The sequence below is a fragment of the Amphibalanus amphitrite genome, unplaced genomic scaffold (assembly GCF_019059575.1).
Source record: "Amphibalanus amphitrite isolate SeventyFive unplaced genomic scaffold, NRLGWU_Aamphi_draft 000349F_arrow, whole genome shotgun sequence".
NCBI classification, from domain to species: Eukaryota; Metazoa; Arthropoda; class Thecostraca; order Balanomorpha; family Balanidae; genus Amphibalanus; species Amphibalanus amphitrite.
The window spans coordinates 355,880-383,740 of record NW_024881844.1 but is presented as its reverse complement, the minus strand read 5'-3'; the positions used below and the strand labels follow the sequence as shown (position 1 = coordinate 383,740).

The window sequence follows — 27,861 nt, the reverse complement described above, 5'->3', positions numbered from 1 at the left end:
TGGAAATTCGACCCGACCCACAGTTACAGGGGGACGGTGGCGAAGCAAATGAGAATGCACCTTAGGTCGTGTGGCGAAAAGTCGTTTCACAACCAGCAGCTTCCGGAGCCATAAACTGGCAATGGCAATGCCGTAGATGGGGTAGTAAAGCACCACAACGTTCGCACGCTCCAATTCCAGTGGCTAAGCATCATGAACAATGAACATGCATCCCGCATGTCTCCTTTGTCAATATTATGCATACCGTTTTCGTAAGTCGTCATGACATCGGTAAGCTGATAAAGCGTGACAATACGCTATGTTTCGCAACATGATTTTTCAATTTGATTTAGGTTGCGTGAGGAGTGCAGCAGAGCTATGTTCTTCAATCGGCCTCATACCAAATGGTGGCAACGTAATATAGACGAAAAATTAGCTAATAAGATAAACTGAAAGTAAAGGCACATACAACACCAAGTGAAATGACAACTGCTGGCTATCACTCAAAGTTTCACATTGATTGAAGTTTCAGATCGAGGTCGTTCGGTCTGTTTCGTCTCAAACGGCGCCGCTGACTGCCATTCGAGACACGTTAAACGGCCATCGTCTGTAAATAGTCTCCCCGTTTCCATTTGTCACGGGCTCAATGACGCATTCTCCGCCCGTATCACGACTTTCATCTCGGCGCAGTCAGACCGTCACGGACGGCGCACGGCGCGGTGGCCGCGCGCGCGCGCTGTGCCACACCGATACGGCACGCAGCGTGCCTGCCCCGCACCGCTCCGGGGTATGGGGGTCGTGCGCGGTACGTCAGCCACAAGACCGCTGTTTGACGGCTCCAATACCCTTCCATCCTTTATCCACACAAATCAGGCGGACGTCAAGGCTTCATGAACTAGCGCAAGTTACTCGCAGTGAAAGGTCAAGACTGAAATCAGCTCTTGAAACGGTGTTTCCATTTTCTGATAATCGATAATTGGACGAATGGCCAAGTGGTCCCATCAAGGTAGCGACGGGGGCGGTACCGGCCTGTGCCATCCACCCCGTCCCGGGGGAGATAGGCGGTGCACGCTTGGCGGCCAAAAGAACGACGCAAAGATGGAGATGGATGAGATCCAACGTGCTGCGCTTGGCCGCGCGGACGGGTCAGGGCCTGGTCACCGGTAAATATGGCACAATGTCCTTGTTTGTCGGTAAATCAGCCATAATGTGCCACCTAGAGCGCTAAGTACAGAACAATTAGCGGCCAAACTTTGTATTGGAAACGCTCACAGAGCAACATTCATACGATAACCTAGCCATAGTAAAACAATTGCCTTGAAAAGTTCCTGAAAACGAGTTGAAAGGGGACAACTTGACGCTACATCCAAATCAATCGGTTTACATTCGAAATTGCTGTTTGTGGAAATGACGAGAGGCGTTCAACTCACAATATCGCCATCAATCATTACTAGAACCCTGTGCGGTCCTCAGCTGACCGGAACAGGACGCGACGGGACTGCAGGGGAGCCGCGGACCGACACGAGACGCTGAGCCCCGGTCGGACGGAGAGGAGCAGTTCCCCGCCGCGCCGCCGTCAGATCAACAAACAGACGGCGCTGATGAGAGGGGCGGCGCGGCGCCGACCGCCAGCCGCTGACTGCTGTCCAGGAATGCGCCGGCGCTGGGCCGCGTCACCGCTGATGACCGTCTCATGCAGCGCGCCGGCGCGGCGTCTGGCGACCGGCCCGGCCGCGCAGCGACGACCGGCGGCGACCGCGCCGGTGGCGGTGACCCATGCAGAGACAGGCACTGCAGCGGCCACGGTCACCAGGAGTCCGCTGAGATACTGAGAGTGGTCTGTAGGCTGAGCGGGAGCCTGCAGCAAGCCCACAGTTTGTCTCACGCACAGCGGGCCGCACTCAGTTTCCCACAAACAAGAGTGTGTCTGAGTGTCCACCGTCACTTTTTCAGACAGGTTTCCTTGTCAGCAATTATTCCGGTCAATTTATGGCGTCTGTTCGAAAATCGTGACATGCAGCGCCTGAAGATCAATTTTCCCGGATAGCATTGTCGGATACACAATCATGGAGAATATTTAGAGCACGACTCAATGTCTCGAGAATGCTGTGGTACTGATTAGCGCGCAGACGGAAAGTTGATTTGTTTGCGAGGAAGATGCCACTTAGAATCCGATTAAATATTTGATGTTCATACAAAGCATGGAACTACCGTATTAACTTTCACGGAAAACCTTTTGTCTGGATCAATTAGTGATGCGAAATATGCGAAGTAAAATATCCAATATTGTGTCGTTTACCATCCAATGCAGAAAAATATCACCCTAAAAGGCGCAATATTTGATGTTAGCAAAAAAAAAAAAAACATCATACTCAGTTTATTACACAATGAGATTGTAGGATATGTTATTCGCCGTTATACAACGGTCTTCCTTCCCCGTGATGTTTCTTCCCCATTAGCTAGCATGTTTTGGTGCATTCGTGTGTTAGGGGAACAAATATATGAGCTAAGCGTAAAGCCTAAACGCTGAAAACTTCCTTCCCTTCCTCGCAAATCATTTTTGTAGTTGCTGCAGCTCTGATTAAATATTGTACTGCTGACCAGCTTCTATGCGATAAGAAAGTTGACGTTCCTGAACTCATGACGACTAGTTGATACCTGACTCAATCAACTCTATCCCATTCAAACGACATGTAGTATTTGCTCCTCCCAAGTTCATAGCCACACACCCAGCCGTCCGTCATACACGCCACCAGCTGATTTCGCCATACGATATCCAACATCACCCGCAGGCGGTCAGTTTCACCGTATAACGTTTGGTTTCCTCTGGTGACGTCCAATGGCATCTGATGACGTCTGATGGCGTTTGATGACGCCTGCCGTCACCTGTCGCGGCGGCGTCGTCCCACGGCCGGCGGCGTCATCAGCCGCGGTCCGTCCACGGCGGCGCCGCTGACCGTGACCCACTCCCGCGCCGGCGGAAGGAGGGGGAGGGGAGAGGAGAGAGGGAGGAGGCAGCCGACACCAACTGCGGCGGCGTCGCACAGGCGGATCGGCCGTTCAAACGGGATACGCTCCGCTGACACACGAGCGAGAGGAACATCGCGTCGGTATGATTTCCATGATTGATCGCATTGCTGTCAGTAAGTTCAAACGTAATCGATGCAGATCAGAATCGAGAAATGAACAATCCAGCCATCTTCTGCGCTCTACAAACCAAGAGACTAACATCAGTGAGATCAGTCCCATGCGTCCTGTGAGGCATCGCCATTATCACATCACTGACCGGCCCTCTCCAGTCTCCACCTTGCGCACATTTTGTGCCACGTGGGCCGGAGCCGGCAGGCACCTTATCAGAGCCACGTCAGGTCACTGACAAACCTCAGCCGGTCAGAGTTACGCTGGGCTAGGCCAGAGTAGACCCGCTCTCCGCTCGCTATCTGACCCAGACGACAGTCGGGTAAACGAAGACGGCTACATCATCACGGAGATGTGAGAGATAAGCGAATTTACATCAAGAGCCAGAACGCAGACTATGCTTAGGGGATGCATTCAGAGCCGAGGCTATCTGGACTGGTGCGTTCTTAATCCAGTACCTACATCCACTGTCATTGGGGGAAGTTAGCCCTCGCCCCCTTGGGGGCATTTTGCCCCCCCCCCCCTGTGGTTTTTCCTGAATAGCAATAAAACGGCGGCGCGCAGCGCCGCCAAATTTTCAGTACCTTCCCGGGCATCAATTTGACACCTTCACACCGAATTTCAAGTCTTAGGTCACCTTAGGTCAGGAGTTATTGAGGTCAAACTGAGGTCATGTTCGAGCAAAAATGAGCAAAAATATGCAATCTTGAAACGCTAGCCAAATCTACAGTTACCAAGCAATTTCAAAGTTCTTTATATTATCTAGTAGACAAAAAGCGGCGCTACAAAACTGCTATCTCGGATTTTCAAAATTTTGGGTTTTTGACCCCAAAAATTCAAAAAATTGATGTTTTTTAGAAAAACTAAAAAAATCCTATTTTTTGAGAATTTCGAAAAAACCGGAATATATATGATATTTCCTGTGCTCTTCTATATACATACCAAATTTCAGACCGATATCTCGTTTTTTGGCCAAGTTATAGCGAAAAAACTGCTCAAAAATGATGACGTCAAATTTTTGAACTCAATTTTTAGCGATTCTAGACTACGTAGGGAAAACAAAGACCCCCATTGAACTCCCCGTGACGAGCTGCATCGAATCGATACCCATTTTATGCAAAAATATCAACTTTGAAATCTGACCTAATTTGACCTGACCTTGACCTGACCTTGACGAAAACGTGACCTAAGCTGGTCCAAACGTCTGCCTGACCCACATAATCGCATTTGTCATGTAAAATGGACCATAAAACATGCATCACACGACACTTTCAAATTGTGACCCCCCAGTGACCTGACCTCTGTGACCTGACCTGGTATCAGTGACCTCAAATAGCAAAATATGTGTTTGAAGAACATTTCCCCATCGATGATTTTCAATGAAATGCATTTTATTAGATTTTACAACGCATTTCTTGAAATGCCTGTAAACGGTGAAAATTCGACCTTTGACCTGACCTAGTGACCTGTGACGTCATCGGTTTGACCTAGGTCAATAGAATTGGGTCACAAGGTAGTTCCCTGATAGGGCTATCCAACACCGTTTGCCGCTTGTCGCTAGGTTGCGTGGTTCTCGAGATCTTAGGGGGGGGGGGGGGCGTTGCTCGGCAGAGCCCAACGGGGCGCGGATTAAGGGAGAAGGCGAGGGACAAATTTATACTTCTTCCGCCCAGGCAGCCCTGTCCTCGATTCGGGAAACATGCCAGGCTGCGAGCAGGGAGGAACACAATGAGAATGAACTACAATAATGAAAGTGAGTGTTGATTAATTGAATTAAGTACAATGCAAAAAAGGCCGAGGCAAAGGCCACGCCAAATCTATCTGGTTTAGCGGTGTGCCCACCCACGCAACTTCGATAAAACGGTGTATTTGATCCCGGTGATAATTAAGCAAGTTACGCAAACCAATTAGGCAACTGAAACTCTGACCATACATGATGTAAAAGTATTCTCAGAAGTCACTGATCAGCAAAAACAGCACAGGAAACTGAGATTCCATGTTCAACGAGCGATACCCATTGGCTTCATGTTTTTCAATGAAGTGCTATGCAGCGGGGCGCTCCGCCACTCACGATCGTTTAATCACCCCTTCAAGAGGCCATAGGGCAAAGCACCGGCACATCCGGCGTGTTTCGGAAATGCAAGGCTTGACGGGTGTGACCTGTTTCGGCATACCAAATCATTTCTATTCCAGTTCGCCATTGTTCGAATCGAACCAATGGGTTTTGGGTACGCGCTTAGATATGCCGAGCATTTGACATGTCGGGCTCTGAATGCACTCAGCATGAATCGACAGATTGATGTTCATACTCCAGACATGGTCGGGTGTCATTTAACTAAGGCACTGCTCAAATCTGCCTATGGGCATGATGAGAGACACATTGACAAGGTTTCAGAGCGTGATGCATCAGGATCGACTGGTCCGGGAGGCCGGCAGGCCGCTTCGCCGTGGCAGGTTTCGTGCTGGCTCGCTGGACGGCACTGTTGGACGCCCCAGAGGTACCCAGCCCCCGAACCGATCCCGCTGCACCCACAGATCAACGGGTGTCGGAACAGCGCCGGAAACGCGCCGGATCCGGGCGCGGCGGCGCACCTCTCTGGTGCCACGGACGGCGCCGCGGCAGGGTGTCGGTTGGCCGCTGACAGTTACCGCTGCCTGACCGGAGTCCGACCGGTCGGGGAGAGGCCGACACCGGGTCATAGTCACACCCAGCACCCCCGACACCGAGCCATAGTCACACCCAGCACCCCCGACACCGAGCCATAGTCACACCCAGCACCGCCGACACCGGACCATAGTCACACCCAGTACCCCCGACACTGGCCACAGGCGTACCGAGCGGCCACGGCGACTGCGCCCCACCGAGATGCCGAGACGGCCGCTTTCGGTCAGGGGTGGGTGGGCACTGGGCATGGGCAGGATGGAACGAAGCCAGCGTATCGACTATAAGACCTCGGGCAAAAAGGATGCGTTTCAGTTCGAGCTTTGGCCAGAAACCTTGATGCACCTTGCCTCGAATTCCAATTATTTCATTAGTACCTAAAACCGTAAAACAGCATCAGTAAAAACGATAACACCACAGTAATGTTAAGTACACGAGGGAAACAGCAAGACCCTGCAGATGATTATGTGGAGCCGATGCATGCAGACGAGTATCGCCGCATACCTACCTTCAACTTCTGATCGAAACATGCGACTGCTGAAAGGTAAACAGCGCAGCGCGTTATTATAAGCCGCCTGTTGTTGTCTGCTGACCACCCGGACCTGCGTGCAACGTGAGAAGGTGGCCGATACAGTCCGCAGGCCCGTCAGCCGAGAGCCTGAGCCCGTCAGACGACCGCGGTAAACATTCCTCCCGACTTCTGGCGCCCGTGTTTATCCAGTCCGTCTCTCACTGCAAGTCTCAGTAGGGCTGGCGGTGACCGGCTGAAAACCCGGTCACGCTCGGAGAGGGTGCTGTCTGTTTGTCGGCCGGCCGCACAGACCAACAGCCTGGTGACAGACGCAGCAGAGAGGAGTCTGCACAGTCTCACGAGAGAATACCTTATCTGTCGTGGGTAGTATGAACTCAACCGATACAAATGCATTTTGTAATGGCTAGAGGTGGAGAGCCTGGAGAGGTCGAAGCCAAAAGAGGTTGCAGAGCTTTGAGGAATATTTTGGGTTTGGAGGGACGCCATTTTTGGACAAGCAGCGCCATCCTGACTGAGCGGGTCTTCGCTATCACTAATATGGCGCCGCAGGCTGCCGACATCAGTAAGAGCTGCGTCACTAACTAAAAGGACACATCATTTGTCACTGGGATGGGAGCGTTATCTGTTGATATTCAAGAGGCTTCATCAACATTCAGAAGGGCGCCGTTCTTAAGCTGTAAGAACGACATGCTCACAGCTTGTCACGGTGCCTCTTTATTATCCTTATACGGCCTAATGCCATTACTGAAAACATCCTCTTGTTTTGAAGTTTCGCAGTGAGCTGCAGCAGTGTTCTCCGACAGCCCATTCCGGGTCCAATTTTAGCGATCGCGCTCCCACCAGCCGTTTCAGATCGCCTGTCCGCTGCATCTGACAAGTTCTCCGTTAACGCAGGATGTAAACACGCCGCTTCACTGGAGCTGACCAGTTCTCCTTCACACGTGCATAAACACACTGCTGAACGTTCCCGGATGTCTGTGCGTGTTACTCCCGCATTGGAAATTATCTCCGTAGTGGTTAATCGAATAATCAACCATTGCGCAACGATCTCACATGCGAAATTGTCAGCATAGTCCCGTTCAGCTGAAATAAGATTTGCCATGCCATCCTTTTCGGCCACTAATCAGCAAGCGGACGTAACAGGACCAGTTACGTCGGCCAATTAGAAGCAGGACTAGACAGCGAACACTGGGCAGAGAGGAGGCTCATGAGATATGAACGTCCAAAGAGCAGACGATGACATCAACAGAGCGACAGAGCGGCCCAGTAAAAACGTCCGCCGAAATAAACAACAAACGGTGGGCGTACCCGGGACCGGGCCTGCTAACCTGAACTCTGGGATCGACAAAACATGAGCACCGCCGGATGGTTGGACGATTGAATAAAAACAGTTAAGACAGTTTATTTAACTGGAAAGCCGATGACACCAGCAGAGACCTTAATGCAGACGAGAGGGGACCATCGGCGCTTAGTGCCTATGTAGGGTGGCAATGAATGAGATTTTGGGTTGGATTTTTTTTTTCTCAACAAAAAGTCTTTTATTCAGGGCTCCGCTGAGACAGACCGTCAGAGTCACAAGCACTGTGTCGGCAGACTGCCATGGTCACAGTGTCGGTGGTCCAGGGCTCACCCCATGTTGGTAGCGACAGATGTCCGGCAACAGACCACCCCGAAACAAGACAGACCATGATACAATATGTGTCTGGCATTGGCTTTTTAATGAGCACAGCAGCTGATAGGTCATAGGAAGCTATACATTTGCCGCATCAGTATTTATCCAAACTGTCAGCTTTTCCCAAACACAAGTCCGAGGGCGCAGCTTTGAGCACTTTTTCACAGTCACCACCCACTGCCTTTGTCTTGGCTCGGCAGATTCTTAGCAGCAAGGGAGGTGTCTTCGGGGTGGCTAACAGTACGCAATGAGGGCCACCCAGGGTCCGATGCCCGCCGGGGACACTGCTGACATTGCCGGCAGTCCCGACTCCCGGCTCCCGACCCACGACTCTGCTGTCAGGATGACCGTCGGTCACGGGCGGCCGGCCGGGCGCGGCACCCACGACCGTGACCAGTGCGAGAGGCGAGGGGGAGGGACCGATTCCCGAGACCCGAGACCGAGTCCCTAGCGGTCCCGGTCATGCCCCGTGTCCTCTGCGAAATGACGGAACGGTTCATACGGTCCGCCGCAAAAACGATGGCCGCGGAACATGACGGAATGGAGAGAGACCAGGAAATGTGGGGAGACGGGTCGGGAAAGAGACGGTACCTACGTCCTACATCTAACTTCCGCTGTGGCTGGTTCATGCCCATTGCCAAGCTATGCTGATCTTACGGGTGGGCGAGCTTTCAATTGCATGTAAACACTTTTTTTAAATTATTTGGTTGTATCTCCATTTACGGTGAAGTAATGCAAATAGCAGCATGGTGTCAACACTATCCAATTCTCCTTCTGGTCTTGTTGTCCAACTAAATTCAAAAGAAAACAAGTTTGACACATATCTGCGTCACATTCGTCTAATCGTTTCACATCACTCTCGATGCTAACGACGGCACCGATCGATCTGCAGCTCGTCACGAACCGGGCCGCCGCGGGGCGCGTCGTTAGCTAATCCCCTCGCCCACTCCGCTCACTAATCACCTGACACGCCGGACGATGGATCAATGTAAAAACCGGCCGACAACTGACAGCCGGGCCGTGCGAACGGCCGTCGGCGGCTCTGGGCACTATTGACCGCGGCTGACCCTGGGTCGGGTCGGGTCAGGTCAGATCAGGTCAGGTCGGGTCGGGTCAGGTCAGGTCAGACCCAGAGGCTGCCGGCGGTTACGGTGGGGTGGTGCAATCACCCCGGCCCATAGAGTTGGATAGAGGTGGCGGTCGGGCGGGGAGATAGACGTTCACAACAGCACGACGCCTTCAGGAACGGACTGAAACGCTCGACTGGTACATACAGCACAATCCATCGACATGAAGGTCATGGGTAAACAAGTGGATGACAAGTATTCGACAGCATAACAAACCTAAAGACACAGCATGCATTTTTGATGGTCTGATTTCGAGAAGGCCATTTGGTGTTGCTGACTGATGATGCAATTCGAATGACTGGATAAGGTTATGTAAGCAGTAGCACTGCATACTATAACACATATCTTCTTGAAATGCTACCATTGACGTGAGCCTAATTTGCGCGGCTCCTGTGCCCTAAAGAAGATAGCTGGCAACAAACGTGCGGTAAAATGCGTATACCAAAATGACCGTCTCGAAACGCCCGACGCTTGGAAAAACCAGCCACCCTTCGGCTGTCGTGATTGTCCATTCTCCCATCCCCTTACGTAAATTATTGGCTATTCCGTTATCAAACAAATAGGTGAAGGCCACACGATAGGCGGCAGGTAGTTTATCATACGAGTATACGAGGCACGAAAGCAAAACAGTTTAAGAGACATACCGCAAGGATCGCATTGTGCAATGCCCTTATGAATGGCCATAGTTCGGAAGCCGCAATGTTTAAACGACATTTATCGTGGCTGCAGACAGTAACCCAATTGGGTGCAATCACGATTTCGTTCAGTCCGACCGGCTCACGATTTCGTTCAGTCCGACCGGGTCCCACGGTTTGCGGTCAGCCCCCCCCCCCCCCGGTATCCCTGCGGGGCCGACACCAGCCGGGTGACACAGTCTCAGCACGCGGCATCGCCCGGTGACCCCAGCTGATGACCGGGGTCACTGAAGCGTGTCCCGTCAGTGCAGCTCGCGGGCCTGCTCCCGATTTCTCCCCATTGCATCCTGGTCCTGCCGGCGCGGCGCGCGGCCCCACTCTCAGTGAGATGGGGCCCCACTCTCTACGGTACGGCGCGGCGCGGTGGATTCAGCCCCGTGAGTGAGACGATCCACACCGTTCCGCAGGAGTGGTCTCCGAGTTGCGCGTCATTGTCGGAGCCGATCCGGGGCCATAGGTATAGTGACGATACGGCGCCGCCGAGCCGCCAGCTCCAGTCGATGTTTGAGCGGCACTGATTTAGTGATTCGAGTCGATCCGCATGAGAGAGTGCGCCGGCAAAGAATCTACGCTGAATGAAAAGCCACTAACATAGCAGAGCAGGCTACCGGCGCCTGAAGACATAATATTGCCTCATGACGTTTTCCGTGGCTTGACTTGCTTAACGATTGCGGGTCTTAGCAAACTCTCATTAACACTCAGGTGTGATTACCACGAAACTTCCAACATTAAGATAAAATCAAAACAATCAAGATCAGAGATAGCGTGGAAGACAAAAGAGCGAATGAAACTCCAGGTACATACGCGTGTTATGGATGCAGATAGATTTATCATACCGATTCTGGTCGTTTATCGAGTTGGGCCAATCGGTTGCCTAATTTCTATATAAGTTACGCGGTGGGACCATGTTTTGCAAGCACGTTTGCTAGGAACACGCCAGCTATTTACGTCCAACGCTTCCATGAACCGGCGCCGTAACTTAGTGAGGCGTTATCCACGCCAGGCTCAGATACTCGCAGGCTATACTTTCCTGTCCGGTATGCAAGTACCCGCGAGCAGGTTTACTCCCAGCAGGGTTTTTACGACGCTTTTAACGACTTACAGCCACCGTCGCACACATGCGTAGCGAGTCTGACCGCTATAGGCGTTCACATCTCGCTGATTTCCCTAATTCCCCTCCTATAACTTTCCCGAAACAACTTTCTCGGTGGGCACTATGGCGCTCATGGGAAGCATGAATTCCAAGGATCTACTCGAATAGTTTACCTGTGGCGGTGATAAAGACGGCACCACGCCATCCAAACACCACCGACAAGCCAGAAAGGAAGGGTGTGTTTACAATTCCCAAGTAGCTTACCTTGTACTAGTGAAGAGCAGACTGCTGCTACGGTGACCAGCCAGACCAGGGGCAGCGGTAGCCGTGCTGACTCCATGGCGACCCAGCTGAGGTCAGTGCGAGTTGCGCTACCGCATATCACAGCTCACCGCGCACTCGTCTACCACTGCACGTTCACTAAACGGTCACAGCGAGTTCGCTAGTCGTGTGCTGACAACCGACACTGAGCGTTCAGTAGATGTTCTTTATCTCACTCAGTGGTAACTACTTGTCCGCTCAGTTGGTAATCACCCTCAGCCGCTGTCTGATCGCCGTGAGGCCACCGTCTGATCCTCTGTGGTCGGCCCGTTTCCGGCCGTTTCCGATCGTTGCGCCGTGGTCCGTCGGCCGCTCAGAGGCGAGGTCGGCCCGGGGCTGTCGGTCAGACTCCGGCGCGGCACCTGGGAACAGTAGAGAGCCTGCGGTCAGTGGCGGCTCGGCCGGGGAGGGAGGGGAGCACCTGGACGGGCGGGGCCGGCCCGGGTCGGCGATGGCCCACGGCGCGTGTCGGGCCGTTTGCCAGTGACGCAACCGTGCGGCCCGGTGGACGGCCTCGGTGTGCCGCTCCCAGCGGGGGTCGACCGACTCCCGCGGCCGTGTCCCCGCACCCACCACACGGCGGGGGTCTGGACCGACTGCAGGACCGACACAGAGCGCCTCCGACCGAGCCGAGTCTCAGAGGAGCGTCGGGCCGGTACAGAGGCACCGCCTACCGCCTACCACCCACCGCGGCGCCGAGCGACCGCTAATAAAAGTGAAACCAAACCATATCGCAGTCTACTGGACATCTGCGCCAACCGGTCAGCAGACGAATGGAATCTGAGTAAAAGTCAGAGCCAGACACGCCACAACACAGACTACAGACGGCGGAACGCACGCCTCATGGAATACAGACACCAGACGCAGGACTGAGGCACGATGACATCAGCCGAGACCGGGGCGGAGGTGGGAGCGGGGCAGGGGCGGGGCGCGTGTGCGTGGTCCCCGGTGCCGACCGCAGAGCATCTGGCGCGGCGCGGTGACATGTCCGGTGCGGTCGGAAGTGTGTGGCGCGAGGCGGTGGCTGCGGTCAGACATGTGTCAGAGCTCAAAGCGTGCGCACTATTTCACAGCTGCGTGCAAACAAAGTGTGGCGTCGCCACACATGGGCGCACATGGGCCGTGTTTGGCATGCGTCATCGCTGTGGTGATACGCATGGTACACAGCGGTGCGTCATAATTACGCAGCACAATGGCCAGTCAGCAGCCCTCCGGGAATTGATCGGTAAAGAATAGAGTAAACGCTACAGCATGCAACGAGTAAGTTGACCGGTAGCGTGATGTGACGTTTCGGTAGGCATTTGTGAGAGTCGGTAGGTAGAAGGAGAGAGAGAGAGAGAGAGAGAGAGAGAGAGAGAGAGAGAGAGAGAGAGAGAGAGAGAGAGAGAGAGAGAGAGAGAGAGAGGGGGAGAGAGCGAGAGAGAGGAATAGAGAGGAGAGAGGAGAGAGACCTCAGCTTCAAAAGGTGAGCTCAGCACTTAAAATAATTAATTACCAGAGCTTAATTGGATTCATTAAAGTTATACTCGTTTCCCAACACTAAACTGAAAACGATTATCATCAAGGTTAATTTCAGCTCGCCTCGGAGAGCGTTGAAAGCTCGTTATACGTTCCAACCTTGATTTCATTCAGCTGTTCTACTCCGTTGAGCGTTTCGATGACGTTCGCTCGTTTCTCCGTGATTTTGAACGGCTGTTTTACACATTGTTACTGACACCTGCAAGAGCGTCGATACGATAAGCTCAAGGGGGCAGATTTCAACATTAATACGAATAAAATATGAAATATTTCGAATATTACGTTGAGTAAGTCCAATGACAAGTTTAATTGTAAAATGCACAAACTCTCACGAAAATCCCCGGAAGATATCCTTTTCATTTGGCCCGTAGGTATTCGGATGCTGTGGAGAAAGGTGAAGACATGCGCGACCCTTCCAGCGAGCAATGCTCATATTCGAACAAGGCGTCACTGGAAACGGGCTGACTGACTCGGCGACAGCGAACTAAGACGGTGGCCCCATGGAGCAACCGCTGGTGACAGTCTGCAACAGTGAATGTGTTCACTCAACTTGATCCGTGTCGCAGATGTTGCGAGAGAGCTCATTTTAGCTGAGCAGCGCTGAGTATACGCGACTTGCCCTGTACCTGGACACAGTGAGCGATCAATCAGCAACCCCGACTGAGCTGGCCATGGTTTCCATTTTCTTACAGCGGCTCTACCCCTAGTGCCCTGGACGCTACCGGCAGCGGCGGAGCGCCGGCCGGCTCAGATCCCGAGTCCGTGACGAGGTCGGTGCGTGGATGTCGTCACGGCTACAGCCAGAGCAGTGCCAACAAATCCGAATTATTGGGAGCAGCCTCAGAGGCTTATCTCGGTATTACGCAATAAATACAGTGTCATGAACGACGAACATGTAGTCTTGCGCGGGTTGGTGACGAGTGTGATACATTAGAAACGACATTAAACCACATAAAACCATTAAAACACATGGGTGAAAATCTTTTGGAGAGCTGTGTCCACCCATCTGTTGGGAACGTACAGGGATGTAAACCTCAAACAGGGCGCATTTCTCTCATAGCCAAGGCATGGTTGAGACACCAACACATAAGACCGTAAGCCGTCCGGTACTTGCGGCTCGCCTGCGCAATATGACCTTGTCCGGTTCCCAGCCGTGTCGGATGGAATAATGGTCCGATCAATCACCGGAGCGTGGCCAGCGAGAGCCGCCGACGGGCCCGGGTGCGATAGGTGCGGCACTGACCCGGGGGCCGACAAGCTGTCCAGCTGTGACGGACCGCACGTGGCCTCGGAGGTCACAGGACCGGCTTGGGGTAAACATATAAGACCGACCGGCGGCGGAGCGGTCAGGGGGTGCACCGACATCGGTCAGAAGTCCGGTCAGTGGGGGCTGAACAACGGTTCACCCGCGGCGCGACAGAGGTCGTCTCGGACTCATCTCGGATATTCATCTCATCGACCATGTAGCGTGTCGTCAAACACAAGTCCAAGAAATTAACGGTGCGTCACTTTTCACCGTCATGCAATGTTGATCCTCATCCCAGTTCACTCTATCGAGACGGAGAGTTTAGTCAGACGGGCGCAGGATGCCAGGCCCGACGATTGGCCCGAATTCAGCTGAAACTCGTGATCTGCCGGCCCGATATATCTGGGATATTCCACGACAAAGGTCAAGGACACTCTGATGAACAGTCTCACTGGAGGCGGCATGGGAGTATCCATGGCAAGACTACTGAGACTAGCGCCTATCATCGACGTCCTCTGGCGGTTCAAATACCAGCATGGCGTGCTGGTCTCTGGTGGTCTGATTGATACCGCTGCATTCCTCGCCGTCTTACTTTGCACGCGCGTTATAGGTTTACTCTAGACAGATTCGACAGCTTTCAATCAAAAGTTCATTTCGTCTTTCTCGGGTCCGCGCTGTTTTAATTTTCGTATTAGCAAATAAGAGAAAAGTCAAAGCCTGGTGGCAATGTCATGGGGTGCCTTGTCGGCACCCATGCCATTGCTACTGGGTGCCTTGTCGAAAACACAATATGGCGGAAAAAAGTTGTAGATACAGGTTCAGCACTCTTGACATCCCAAGCGTCGTCCACTTTTAATTCTGTCTTGAATAAAATGGCTACTACGCCGTCAGTGATGACGCACAAAGGTCATGACCCCAGGAGGGCTGGCCAGCTGGCAACGCCACCGTGTCTGGCAGCCTCTTCTGAACGGCACCTGCAGCGGACAGGTCGCTACGACTCGGAACAGTGGCACCTCGGGACTCGAAACAGAGCATTGTGTCGGATGCGGAATGCAGACTCCGCCGGCCGTCTAGTGCACACAGAATATCCCCTCCTCGCCGGAGCGAGGGCATGGAGCAGTATGCTCAGACCGCTCCGTTTTCTAACAAAGCACCAGGACGGTCGTCACTAGATAAGTTGGTGCTCTCACCGTCACAGGTAATTAGCCATATTTGGAAAACTGATAACTACATATGTGCCGCCATTTCATGATGATCTGGCAAACCTTAAGAAAAGGATTTGCTGGCATGTAGGCTGTAGCCGATGTGGTATATCAGTCCCAACTGACCATTGACCAAACAGTGCCAGGAGGACGGCGCTGGAACTCTGTGTCCTGCACTGACACCACCTCCCCTGTCCCATCCAGTCATACGCCGCAGTGGCTGCATTAGGGCTGAGGCCGCAGCAGGGGAGCTGTTTATGGCCGGCACTGTTTGTTTTTGTCAGAGCGTCCGCGGCCACTCGGGGCGTGCTGCGGGGCGTGTGCCCTCAGCGCTGGTCGCCGAGTGGGGCGGAGGACCGTCACGGGATCTCTCCGGGGAGCCCTGGAGCTTGAGGAAGCGAAGCAAGCAACTGCCCAATGTCCAGGCCCAGTGACCTCCAGCTAGCTGAGTCTCGACTAGAGTTGCAAAATTTCCCTACCGCACTACCGGCATGCCGGTAATTTTTCACTACCGCAGGTTTTTTCGTGGTATCTGGCATGTCTTGCCGGTAGCATGCCGGTATTTTTGATTTTGCACAAAAAAAAATTATCAGCATATGATTCAAACTTTGGACACTAAGAGGCTATTGAATTGTAATAACAGCAATCTTAGCCACTGCAAAATACATTTTGTGGTTGAAGTTCCATTGCTAAGGGTAGGGGTAACACATGAACCTCAGCATTTCACAGGTTTGGCTCTAATTAGAATTGTCAAGAATCTGCTGTGGTCTATCAAAAGGAAGACAAAGAATACTCATTCATGTTGCAAAAGCACAACCAATTAGTAAGTCTAATGGTAGGTAATAGGCATAATACAATAACTAAAATAAATAAATGTTCATGGCAACATTCCCTAGGCAAAAGGCAGAATCAAAACATCACAAAACACATTGTTTGGAAACTGGCCTTGAGTCCTGAGATGTGGTCTGAGATACTCTACAAAGAATTTGACACTGAAAATCCAGCTGAAAAGGCAGGTGTTAGGTAGCCCTGAGCCCAACTTTGGTCCCAAAATGAAATGAAAATGAATTAAACTGGCATTTTGTCTTTAATGAGGTTAGTGCTTGTGCGAGGAACATGTTCAATAATAGTAATACCTCAGGTTCAATGAACACGTGCGCGACATGACCAACAGGACCCCTGACACTCCGTTGGGTGATCACTTTACGGAGAAACACGGTGACAGTATCGTAGATGGGACGTCTGCTCCGCTCAAAATTAAAATATTGTACAAGTCTAAAGACCATCCAGACCGTAAAATAGCTGAATCGCTGCTGATAAGAAAGAACCGTCCGGAACTCAACAGTAATGTATCGTCTTGGCCTATTTTGTAAGGTAAACAATGCTAGGAACAACGCCGATGTATGTGTAAATGTGTACTGTATATGTACTGTGCACTAGGTACTGCGTATGTTCACGCGTTCAAAGCTAGATAGTGTTTGTGTGTGTGTGGGAGGGAGGGGGGAGGGTGCAGACCAGGGGGGTTCGCTCCCGTGCCTTCAGCATTACGAAAAATGGCAACAGCCCGTGAGCAGCATCAGCGCTCACGCACATGTTCAAGGAAAACAACGTGTAATTAGCTGCTGACGACGGCCCTCTCCACCAATCAGCACTCGGTAACTCGAGCGCTGATTGGCTGGTAGCAAACGCGTCATATGTGGGTCTCTTTTTTTGCTATCAGTGAACGCGTTATTTAATACACAGTGGCCTATGGAGAATGGCACGCGGAATTGAAGGTCAGTGTTTTATTGCTTCGTACATGCGAATGGGGGTATTTGAGTGGCATTTGACACCATTTTCGAAATCTACAGTGAATTTGTGATCGACTCATGTATATATTTTTATGAATTTGACAGTATTAGTGCTACATAGTCGGTGTTTTATGTTGGTGTTGTTTCTCTCGACCTTTGTCTTGGACTTTAATCATATCTTTTCTCGAAAGTGCTTGCCATAACCAGGTCTAAACTGTATCTGTATAAAGGGAATATGTGTTGAATATGAGGGGAAAGTAGTAATGACCATTCTGCCTATCAAACTGCCAGAAGGTGTGCTTGTAAGGTGATTGAAACTGCAGTACGGGTTGCAGATGTGGGTTTGACATTAGCATTGTTGTTGTAATCCCACTTGCTCTAATAAAATGGCAACATGGGGTTATGTACACACTATTGCACAGCCTGGTATCAAGCTGGTTGATATGTGGAGGATAATGAAAGCATAAAAGAATAGGAGCGTTGCGTCTTGTGACGCATGTCAAGTCATTTTAAATCAAATGATTGTGATTGTAACTTTTACTTCAATTATTATTGCAAGTTTTGACCTTTTTAATCATCAATTTTTATGTATACCAATTTCATATGCCTGTGTAATGTCTGTGCGGCTTTGTGCAGTGTGCGTGTCTTGAAACAAACCAATTTATTTTGTACCTTTTTGTACTTCAACAAATGTATGTCAAAGAACAAAAATGTCATGTCTATTATCATTGACACTACTACAGCTAACTTTGCCTGTATTCCTATCTTTCAGAGGCATTCAATTCAATCTGCTTTCCAGTGCAGCACCAAGGAGGCTGCAACTGAAACTCGCACAAAGGCAATCAAGTGTCACTTCATCAGCCTACAGTAACAGCCCATCTGTAATCAAGATATGGATGAAGGGGCATAGAAGAACAACCAGTTCACACATGAAAAGATTGTATTTTGTTTTGGACTATTTCTTAGCATAACAGAACAGTACACTTGCTGCTTTTTATGTTTGCCCTGTGTGCAGTTTTGAATAATTTTAACCATGAGATGCTTTTGTCAACTATTCTCTTTACATAAGCTTCCTTTGTCATGCATGTGTAATTTTGAGTTTACATGCATAATGTAGGCACATTTCCCCTGGCTTCATAGAAGTTAAAACTACTTGCAAGCTTTGGTTATGGACATTGGTGCTATATATGATGCTTCAAATGTGTCCAGTAGTTGATGAAGGGAGAAGAGGAGTAGGACAGCTGATAGCTATTACCAAAAGTATGTGCTTGTCTGCACTTCGGGCTGTTTTACTTCCTTGAGTTAAAAAACCCTCATCTTTTGTTTCTTTCCTGTGTGCCCATTGATTCCATGGTGCTATACATAAACGTCAAGTTTGAAGTTGGTATCCAAGTGAGCAAAATGTGTATTATTTCAGTCCGTCTTGAATCATTCGTCTTGAATTATATCCCTAACTGACATCCTGTTATTTGTCCTGCAATGTCTGTGCCTGTGTCCGCCCTTACCTCCGGCTCCAGCCTCCAACCAGCCCTGCTGAGCTCTGTCGCCGGCGCGGTTTGTCGCAACGTGCTGTTTCTCCACTCCAGCCGACAGCTGCTAGGAATCGTCCTGTGCCATGCGCCATGCGACACAGCAATTGTAAGCTGCAGGTCACATTCGGACTGATTGGCTCCGCGTATGTGCATCCGGCCGGGAGCTAGTCGATATCAGGGACGTGGGTCGGACTGTTGTGGCGGCGTGCACTGTGCTGGTTGAAGTTGTATTTCTGTTAGTGAAAAGCATTAATACATAACCGTGGCCGCAGCCCAATGTTATTGTGGATTTCAGAGGGAGTGGCCAGTCAGGAGGGCCCCATGTGGGTATGGATCCAGTGTCCAGTGGGATTGGCTAAGATTTCCGGCGATTGATAAACGCTTCTATGATAGTAAACCCGTAAACCTATTGAGTTATGAGGGGAGGTCACGTGACGGACCTGACCTTACTAAACTCTTGTGAAAACACGACACATACGAACGGTAAGAAACCGACAACTCTTCTTTCTGCCAAGTGTCATATTTCTGTGAAGGATTTCTTGGCACTGAGTGTTCAGAAATTGCGTTGTTTTTGGACTGTGCAGAGGCTCACGAGCGACAACATAGGTCAACAACCTGACCTACCTTAAATATGCGACTTGTACCATAAGATCCAGCTTGATCAAAAGATAGGACATGTCAAATTTCATCTCTTTATCTCGAAAGAATTTTGAGCTATCGTAAAACCGCCAGTGTGGCACCATCATCGCCTCCGCGCGCGGTCGGAAGGTAAAAGTTCGCCGGCTCTAACTAAACAAATAGTCGTCGTATCGCAAATTCATTGACGGTGTTCGAAGCGCCGTTCAATTTACTTTCGAAACATATCCTAACATTACCATTTAACTGCCTAGCGCAATCACCAACAAGCAAAAGTTCCGCGTATCCCTCCTCATACAGTGTTAGCGGCGGCCGGCCGCCAGCCGCTGACCCACATTCGCGTCATCAGGGAATGCCGCAACTAATTTATTGTTTCCAACTTTTTTCCCGGAGCGTTCTACCTGGTTTATATAGCCTTGGTGCAGACTATGTGTGTTTTTGATTATGGGCATCGAACGCTATATGTTATGGCATTGAACGCTATAGGTATGTTAATGCGATTATGCCAATTATGCCCATCTTTGCTTTCTTTGTATTCCATTCTGGTGTTACGGTGTTATGTGAATACTGGACGGATAGACACGTAAATGTGTAAAAGCCTGGACACTGGACAGCATATGATAGTTGCTGGCATGCTGCATCTGTTATGCCTTGTAGACAGCTGGGTGACTTTGGACGAAATTGTGAGAAATAATGGCGAAGGCCTGTAGGATGTTTTGTGTTATGGTCAGTCGGTATGTTAAACTTATCTCGTACGGCTGAAACTATGTATTTTGAAAAATAGGTGACCTATGTGATGCTATTTTTGCTAGCCAAATATTTCATGAGTGGTGCGAGTGAGCTAGTGGGCACGATTCAACCATAAATTTTTGTTGAAAGGCAGTTGGAAATGCGGCAAATGGAAATGCTATCTTTTCTAATTTGAAACTGTTTGAAAAAGACCTGTGGTCGAAATATTACATCTTTCAAATAAAGTATATATTTGTACAGCATTAGTTTTGGCAATTATCGAGGAAATAAGGTCATGTTTTTACATTTTTTACATTTTCTACTATTATGGCATTTTGTCTTATCTTTACAAGAAAACACAACATGCAGACTGCAGACCAAATGGATACAAAGTGGCGCAATGTGGCGCAAAGGCAACCAAGGATTGACTTTTAAGATGCTCTGTCCCCTAAAGAAAGGATGTAAGCTGATGACGCAATATTAATTCATATGCCCTTTTGGTTGAATCACTCAAGAGAAATCAATTTTCTTGTAGTGAATAACACTGACAGTGTTGATTTCATTGGAATTCAATATCGTGTTGGATGATTTTTATAAATAAAATCACTCACGAGGCAGAAGTTTGCAGTCCTAAAACCTTTTTTTGCAGTGTTTTAATCAGCTGGTTAAAAACTGTGTTATGGCGCATCTGTTTCGAATCCTTCATAACCTTGTGTTTGTTCCCGCATTTGAGATGGGGGAGATATTATATCGTTTTTTAAACGGATTATTTGGTGACTTCTCAGGACAAGTGAGTTATCAACACATATTTTTACATGATTCGTATATTACTCACGAGCCAGCAAGCCATGGCGGATAGAATGGCCTTGGCGGATAGGAAAAAGCTGATTGTGATGTTGATCTCGCTTCCTCAGTTAGGAACATGGCCGAATCTGTAGTTTTTATATTGTGATTTGTGACTATCTATAGTTCATTATTTGGTTGGTAGGTACCTGCAACATTTTAGGAGAATGTGGAAAATAAGAACGCTTGTGGTAAATGTGATTGCTGCTCACTGTGCAGTCTTCAGAAACACATTTCAGTAATTTAAGTTCTTTTTGCCCTTGCTTTTTTGATGAATGTGTTAATGCTTTTTGTAGGCAATACCTTTTTGATTACAGGTGATATTTTAGCAGCTGTAGACTGGAATTGAGTTTCAAAATTGTGGTATTTGTGGAGCGAACTCAGTCACCATCAGGCTGCTGGTAGTTTTGGTTGGACAATGGGTGGCTGCTGGGTGGGGCGGTTACTGAAATTGCCAAAATGTGGCATCTCATGTATAGGGGTTAGCCAGAATCAAGAATGCAGGTTTTTTGGTATGCCGGTAATTTGGCGTTTTTTTTGCTTGGGGCGTGGTAGCATGCCGGTATCCCAGAAAATTTGTGTGGGGCGGGGCGGTGCCGGTAGCAGCCCATTGGGAAAACTTTGCAACTCTAGTCTCGACCAGATTGAATCGAGATTCGTGAGAAATCTTATGAGCCAATGCAGCTCTAAATGACGAGATGCGTGTGTCTGCAGACTGCATCTCAGTAACACAGCTGTGCTAGTCTGTTTTAATTCGTCAACTCTTGGCGGTGTCTGCTCGCAGCTAATTATCGGCCGCATATGAGGCTCGTTAGACGGCCGGTGTTAGTGTGAAATATCGGCAGTGTTTACGGCATCTACAAACACCCAATCTCACTCACGCACCCACACGGCGGTGTGAGGGTGACGGAGAAGAACCGTGAACATCTCTCAGGGTCGCATAAACTGACACTTAACGTAACGGTAGCGTGAGGTGGGTGACCTTCAGAACTGATCAATCAGTAACAGGGCTTATTCTTAGGTGTTGTTTTTACAGCCCAAATCTTTAACGAGCTTGCAAAAGATGACTGATGTCATCACTGTCAACCGTGGAAGCCGAATGGCTACCCATCTACGCTGGAGTACGAAAAACATCATCTCACACTAACAGGGCTTAGCTTCTCACATTAACAATAGTTACCTCAATGGAACCTAAATAAACTAAATGGCAGTACATGTCGCTTAAAAATACATTGCTAAAGAAAAAAAATGCAATATATCCACTCCTCTACTCTAGCCCACGTCTCTTCTTCCTCCCGGCCGACCCACTTCTCCGCCTCTCTCTCTCTCCTCTCCTCTCTCTCTCTCTCTCTCTCTCTCTCTCTCTCTCTCTCTCTCTCTCTCTCTCTCTCTCTCTCTCTCTCTCTCTCTTCTCGCCGACATCTCCCAGGCGCTCGGCCGCAGTTCTCCGACTCGGCCGTTCCATGAAGCACTCTGTTCCGCCGCTCGAGCCGCGGTGGACCGTTCTCAGTCCATCCCTCGTGGACTCTGTGGGTCGGCCATGGCCCGCCGGGTCCTCCCTCGGCGCCCGCCACATATACAAACAGAGCAGGCCGCGGGACCGGGGAGGGGGGGGGGCTGCCGGGGGCAGTGACGGACCCAATGTCCAGACCACAGGATGCAGATGACTGTAACTAGCATGGTGTGGCATTTGGGCGCTTTGTAGAAAATCACTGCAAGCCTCAGCTGCTCGGTGTCAATAGCTTATTGAAAAACGGGCGAGTTATTCATTTTGAACAGCAACGCAACCATTCTTGAAGCGTCGCTGGATAGGAAGCTTGGCTCGTCTATGTGGATGAAAAGCCACTAAAGCGCTGCTTGACGCTGTAAGTACGAGTGGAACATAAACTGCACATTACACACAGCATGACGACACTCCAGTAATGCACCGCTGCAACCCGCTGCGCTAAAAGGATACGACCACACTTGCTGTTTTGAGTGTTTCTTCGTCAGCCGTGCAGCGACCAGCGCACAAGCCACCATATTGAGATCGGCGTAGCGCGTAGTTACAAAACTTACGACGCATTGAGCTGATGGTATCTTTTGCATTACGCGCTACATTTAACAATGTAGGATTTCGAAGGCACCTGTGGAATGTAAGTGCACATTCCACAGGAAGTAGGGGAAGCCGGGGGAAGCCCGGGCGCGGGGGAAGCCCGGCCACCCCGTTTCCGGCTAAATTATTCACAATAAAATGCTCAACTGTTTGTCCTTTCAGCGTGGCAGCTAAGGTAACGCCAGCAAAAAAGTTAAGGCTGACAAAAATTGCATATTGTTAAAGTTATAGCGCAAAAATGATATTTTAAGGGTTTTTAGCTAAAAAGTGAGATATGTTGCACTGTTAATGTTATACCATACAGTACTAATATTTATACGAATGTTATGTAAGGACCGTTTAAGTGTTTGTAGTGAGGGGTGACGAGGCAGGCTGGCTTAAGTATGACATTTTTTTTCGAATATCGCTGTTCTAAAATAAAAATCATCACATTGGGGTAACCCCGGGCGAGTGGCCAAGCTTACCCCCAACCGAGAGCAATGCCACTAAACCACTGTTTTCCATGAGATAATAGGTACTGAGCAGGTTTGGTTTACACCTAGATCAAAGATAAATTTCGAGAATAAACATGTTATCATAGACAAGGCCAGTCATGTCACTTAAGGTCAACTAGGGTCAAACTACGTTTTTGCAGATAACGCGACAGACAATGAAGCTAAAGCTTCAAAAATGGTGTCGTTGTGTTCTTCTTCATCAGCCGAGTCGAATGATATGCAATATGATGCATTAAGGTAAAAAGAAAAATAAATTTTAAGGAAATTTGAAATACACATTTTTTGTCAATTTTGCATCACGATTTTCATCGACCTGTACTGTATATGTAGTAGACGCTAGCTAAAATACCAGTAGTGACATAAACTCTAAGATGTCCAGAGCTAATCAGTACCTTAATATTTCACTTTCCGTTAATATTTGGAAAACACATAATGGTTTCATCAACTCGTTGTAAAGCGCTGGGCCGGGAGGTGGCCGGCGTTACCCCTATGCCGGGCTTACCCCAGAAAAATCATCACTTTTTTAAAACTCGATTTTCTCAACCTTATACTTATTCCACGAAACCGAATTTTTGGGAAAACACGGCCAATGAACTTAGCTAGCTAGCAGGATATCAACATTTTATACAGCACGTATGGTATGTAATAAAAATGAAAAAGAGCTTACTATGCCGGGCTTCCCCCGGCTTCCCCTAATAGAAAAGAATCGCTAGAAATGACTCAATCACACACCCACACAAGTCGACAGAGCGCTAAAGAAGCTGTGCATTGAGCTAAAACTCACATTCACCGCCCAATTTCCAGGTGTAGGCCGCTCCAACCCTCCACTACCACCCGACCAAGGCGCACAGCACCGGCCTCAAATCACGACCTTCGCCCAGTTCGCGGCCAGTTTTTAGCCAGCGCTGATGAGACACCACAGATAAAACCTCTAGTGCAGGTCAGCACGCCACAAGCGCGCCGCAGTGTATCGTGGCGTGTATCTAGCGCCACCAGCGCACCTGCCTACCACCGAGTAAACTGCCGCTAAGCCAGACGGATTGGTAAGAGACATAAGAGAGTGGTGAGGGACATAAGATATAAGGACATAAGGAAATGGGCGGTCAAGCCGTGTGGTCAGCGGTGGAAGGGTCGGTGCAGAACTGGCAGCTAGGCTTGGAAGTCGCTATTGCGGCATTGCGTGCACCATATCGCAGGATCTCGGGAATGCGGCGGTCCGGCGTTCGATGTATAATGCGAAATGTGCATCATATGCACACAATGTGAAACGTGCACAGAATGTATTTATGCATAAGAATAGCTGATATATTGCGAGCACCTCATATTGCATGACACAGTGGCATGCTGTAAGTCAGGATCGGATCACTGAACCTAACTGTCACGTCACTGTCCATTTTCAAATCAGGGCGCTGTTATCAGCTCCTCTAATAGAAAATACACTCTGGTCTGTAGCACTGTAGTTTCCTACTATGGACGTCAAACCCCTTGAGACCCCACTTTTTGCGATAATTTTTAAATGCGTCAACTCTCGTTGACAATATTCTGGCAATGTGTGTTTCAGAACCTGCCGAAACTTTTATTACTAAGGTATTTTGACGCCAAACGATTATGAAAGGTACTTCTCATTCACTCGTAATGTTAAATTTCACGGAACGAATCTGCTGTTTGGGTAGAGGCTACGCGCTCATGGGGCGGAGCCACGTAATGACGTCAGCGCTAAGCTCCGCCCTACCCCTCCGGCGCTCCTTGCCCGGCGACCGGTCACTCGCGTCTCTCGCTCCATTCAGGCTTGATGGTGGGCGGTAGCTGGTAGCGGTAGCGGGCGCTGGTAGATGGCATTTAGAGCAGATGGCGCTGGTGGCGGGGCTCGAGTGTGGCCGAGCCCAAGCCTCTGCCCGGGCCTGAATTGACCTTAACATTACGAGTGAATGAGAAGTACCTTCCATAATCGTTTGGCGTCAAAATACCTTAGTAATAAAAGTTTCGGCAGGTTCTGAAACATGCATTGCCAGAATATTGTCAACGAAAGTTGACGCATTTAAAAATTATCGCAAAAAAGTGGGGTCTCAAGGGGTTTGACGTTCATAGTAGGTCAAAAAGAGCCCCGTCGCCATCTTACTTCATCTCCACAGCCGTCTAGAGTCTAGACCGAAACCAGCCACGAGGTGTCCGAGCCGTCGCCGGCTTTCGCTACCAGTCACACGGACTAGCTACCGCCGTCGGCAGCGTTCACTTGACGGTGGAGGAACTGCCACACCTGGAACGCTACAGTCCGTACCTCGTACGGCCACAGCCTGTACCTCGTAACGCTACAGTTCGTACATCGTGCGGTCACAAACCGTACTTCGCACGACCAACTTGCCTGATAACACCACTGTCCTGGGTCGATGGTGATCCTGAAGAGTGATAACAGCGGCCATTCGTCATCAGCAATCCAGCGAGGTATTACCATTCGCCTCCTGGCAACTCAAGGAGTGCCACTACCATCCGAAGTCAGCAAACACCATAGGCCCTGGTGTTTGACTATCCACCATAGCCCCTGGTGACCCCTGGCTTCCAATCCAGCTAATAGAGCCGGTTGGTCCCCTGTCGCCACTTCGCTCCGCCCAACCCGTCCGACCCACGTCTGTTTACGGCCACATTCAGCATGCCAGCGACGCCTCCGGCTTTTAGCGCTTATAACACGCACAGCAGCCGGCAGGCAACATTTTATCAAAGCCCCATCATATGTCGACGATGCGCCTTTATCTGCCGCCACTGCGCCGTTATATGTCTTTGGGAGTCCTGCTTCCCGGAAAGTTGCGAGTTGCGAGTGGATGTCGGCGGGCTGGGTGTAACTCGTAGGACACGGACGGAGTACGGTGAGATACGGCGTCATCGCTGGGAGCACAGCGAGCCTGTATACAGTGAAACAGCGACTCAGCCTCATGACTGATCAGTTTGGTTTCCTCGTCAGTGACACACCCCGGCTATCAGCGGACGTTGATCGGCAGCCCTGCTGGGAGTAGAACTGACACCAGTTACCGCATAAATCGGAGATCAAGAGAGACCGTACCCAACTGCAAGTTCAAGTTTCCTTAACTGTCATTACATACTTACGACAGATCCAGATAAATCGGAGAAATGGTCGCATATTTCAAACATTCAAGGAAAGTATGAGCTGTTAAGCTGAGTCTGAAACGAAACTTTACCGCGATGAAGAAACGTTTATGAGCTTGTCTGATTTGTTGAGAACAGCACGTAATTTTCTCACGTTGATGGTAGAGAGAAATTATTTTTACACGTCGGTAGAAGATAGGCACATCATTTCCAAACGTTTACAGAGTCTGATCATCCGCAGTCATTTTCACACGCTGGATCATCCGTTCTGCCTGCGGCTGTGAACTGAATGCTGAATAGGCAGTATTAAGTAGGTGTGGCGTCTCGCTGACTACTGACTAGGATATAATTTTCCAGACCGGAGAAACCGATCAAATATCACTCCGAGTTCCGACCATCGAATGAGTTTTACGACCCAAAAGATCGGCTGAAAACGCATTGCACTTTCCACATTGGGTACAATCGTGACCCGAAAGTCCTGGCCGGTAGCGACAGGAGTCTTTTTTAACCATCATTTTGTTGCAACAGTCATGCAGATTTCATCATGAAGACGAAAAACGTGAAAAGCCCCGCCGTGCCGAGACAGCCAGACCGGATGGAAGCGCTGCGGCTGCGCAACCAGCCGACGATTTGCAACATCGAGGGAGGCAGAAGCGTTTGCTAACCTGGACGGAGAAGCCGCTGTGGCGAGCCGACGTCGGCAGATGATCCAAGCGGTGAGCCCTGTCCACGTGACGTCCACTTTCAGGGTTCAGTCTCACAGTCCGAGACACATCCCCACGACCCCCGCTTCCACTCCCGAGAACGGTCTCGCTCAGCTAGGAAAATTACTCGTTGTCTGCACTCGATCGAATTTCATTCGTTCCCAGACTGGAACCCGTCTCTACGCGCCAGTCCCGTCCAATCTCGCCCGTCGCTCCCCGCGCCGCGCCGCCCCACTCACTCTCACTCAGTCGACCGCCGCCCGCGGACTGACGCCGAACGCCGGTCGCCCCCGGCCCCCGGCGCGGCGGCCGCCAGCCACCAACACTTTCTCCCGACGAACGACGGTCGCGCCGGCCAGCTCACGTGACGTGACGGCACTGCGTGACGCTGTGACCGGTCACGGCGCGGGGCGCGGGTCACCGAACGCCCGGGCGCAGCCGGCAGGTCATGACGGATCGAGAGACGAGTCATGACGACCACGTCATGTTGAAAATGAGAGTCGGGTGAGAAGGAGTAGGTGTGGAGCGGCCGGGACGGAAGGGCAAAGGTCACGCAAGGCGTGAATCGCGTCACGTCACGGGTCACCTGCATTTTCATGTTGATGAAATGCTTAACGCAAACCATACAGTATATGAGGATTGAGGCAGCATCAAAGAAAAGTACAAAAAAATCGTTACGAAGCGCGGTCAAATGACGTCATAACTCATATACATAGGTTACGAAGCGCGGCAACATAGGGATGCACCAAGTTTG

General features: G+C 50.1%; 1 protein-coding gene across 1 annotated transcript in view; it reads right to left on the bottom strand.

Moving 5' to 3' along the window:
* Positions 1–27,376, bottom strand: part of LOC122389224 — a 52,491-nt gene extending 25,115 nt beyond the window's left edge. The window contains exons 1-2 of the mRNA XM_043381052.1: positions 27,069–27,376; positions 11,163–11,581 (exon numbers count right to left, since the gene is read on the bottom strand). Of these exons, the coding sequence (XP_043236987.1) occupies positions 11,163–11,238 (76 nt within the window). The 5' untranslated portion in view covers positions 11,239–11,581; positions 27,069–27,376. The remainder of the gene's footprint in view (positions 1–11,162; positions 11,582–27,068) is intronic.
* Positions 27,377–27,861: the final 485 nt, after the last annotated feature.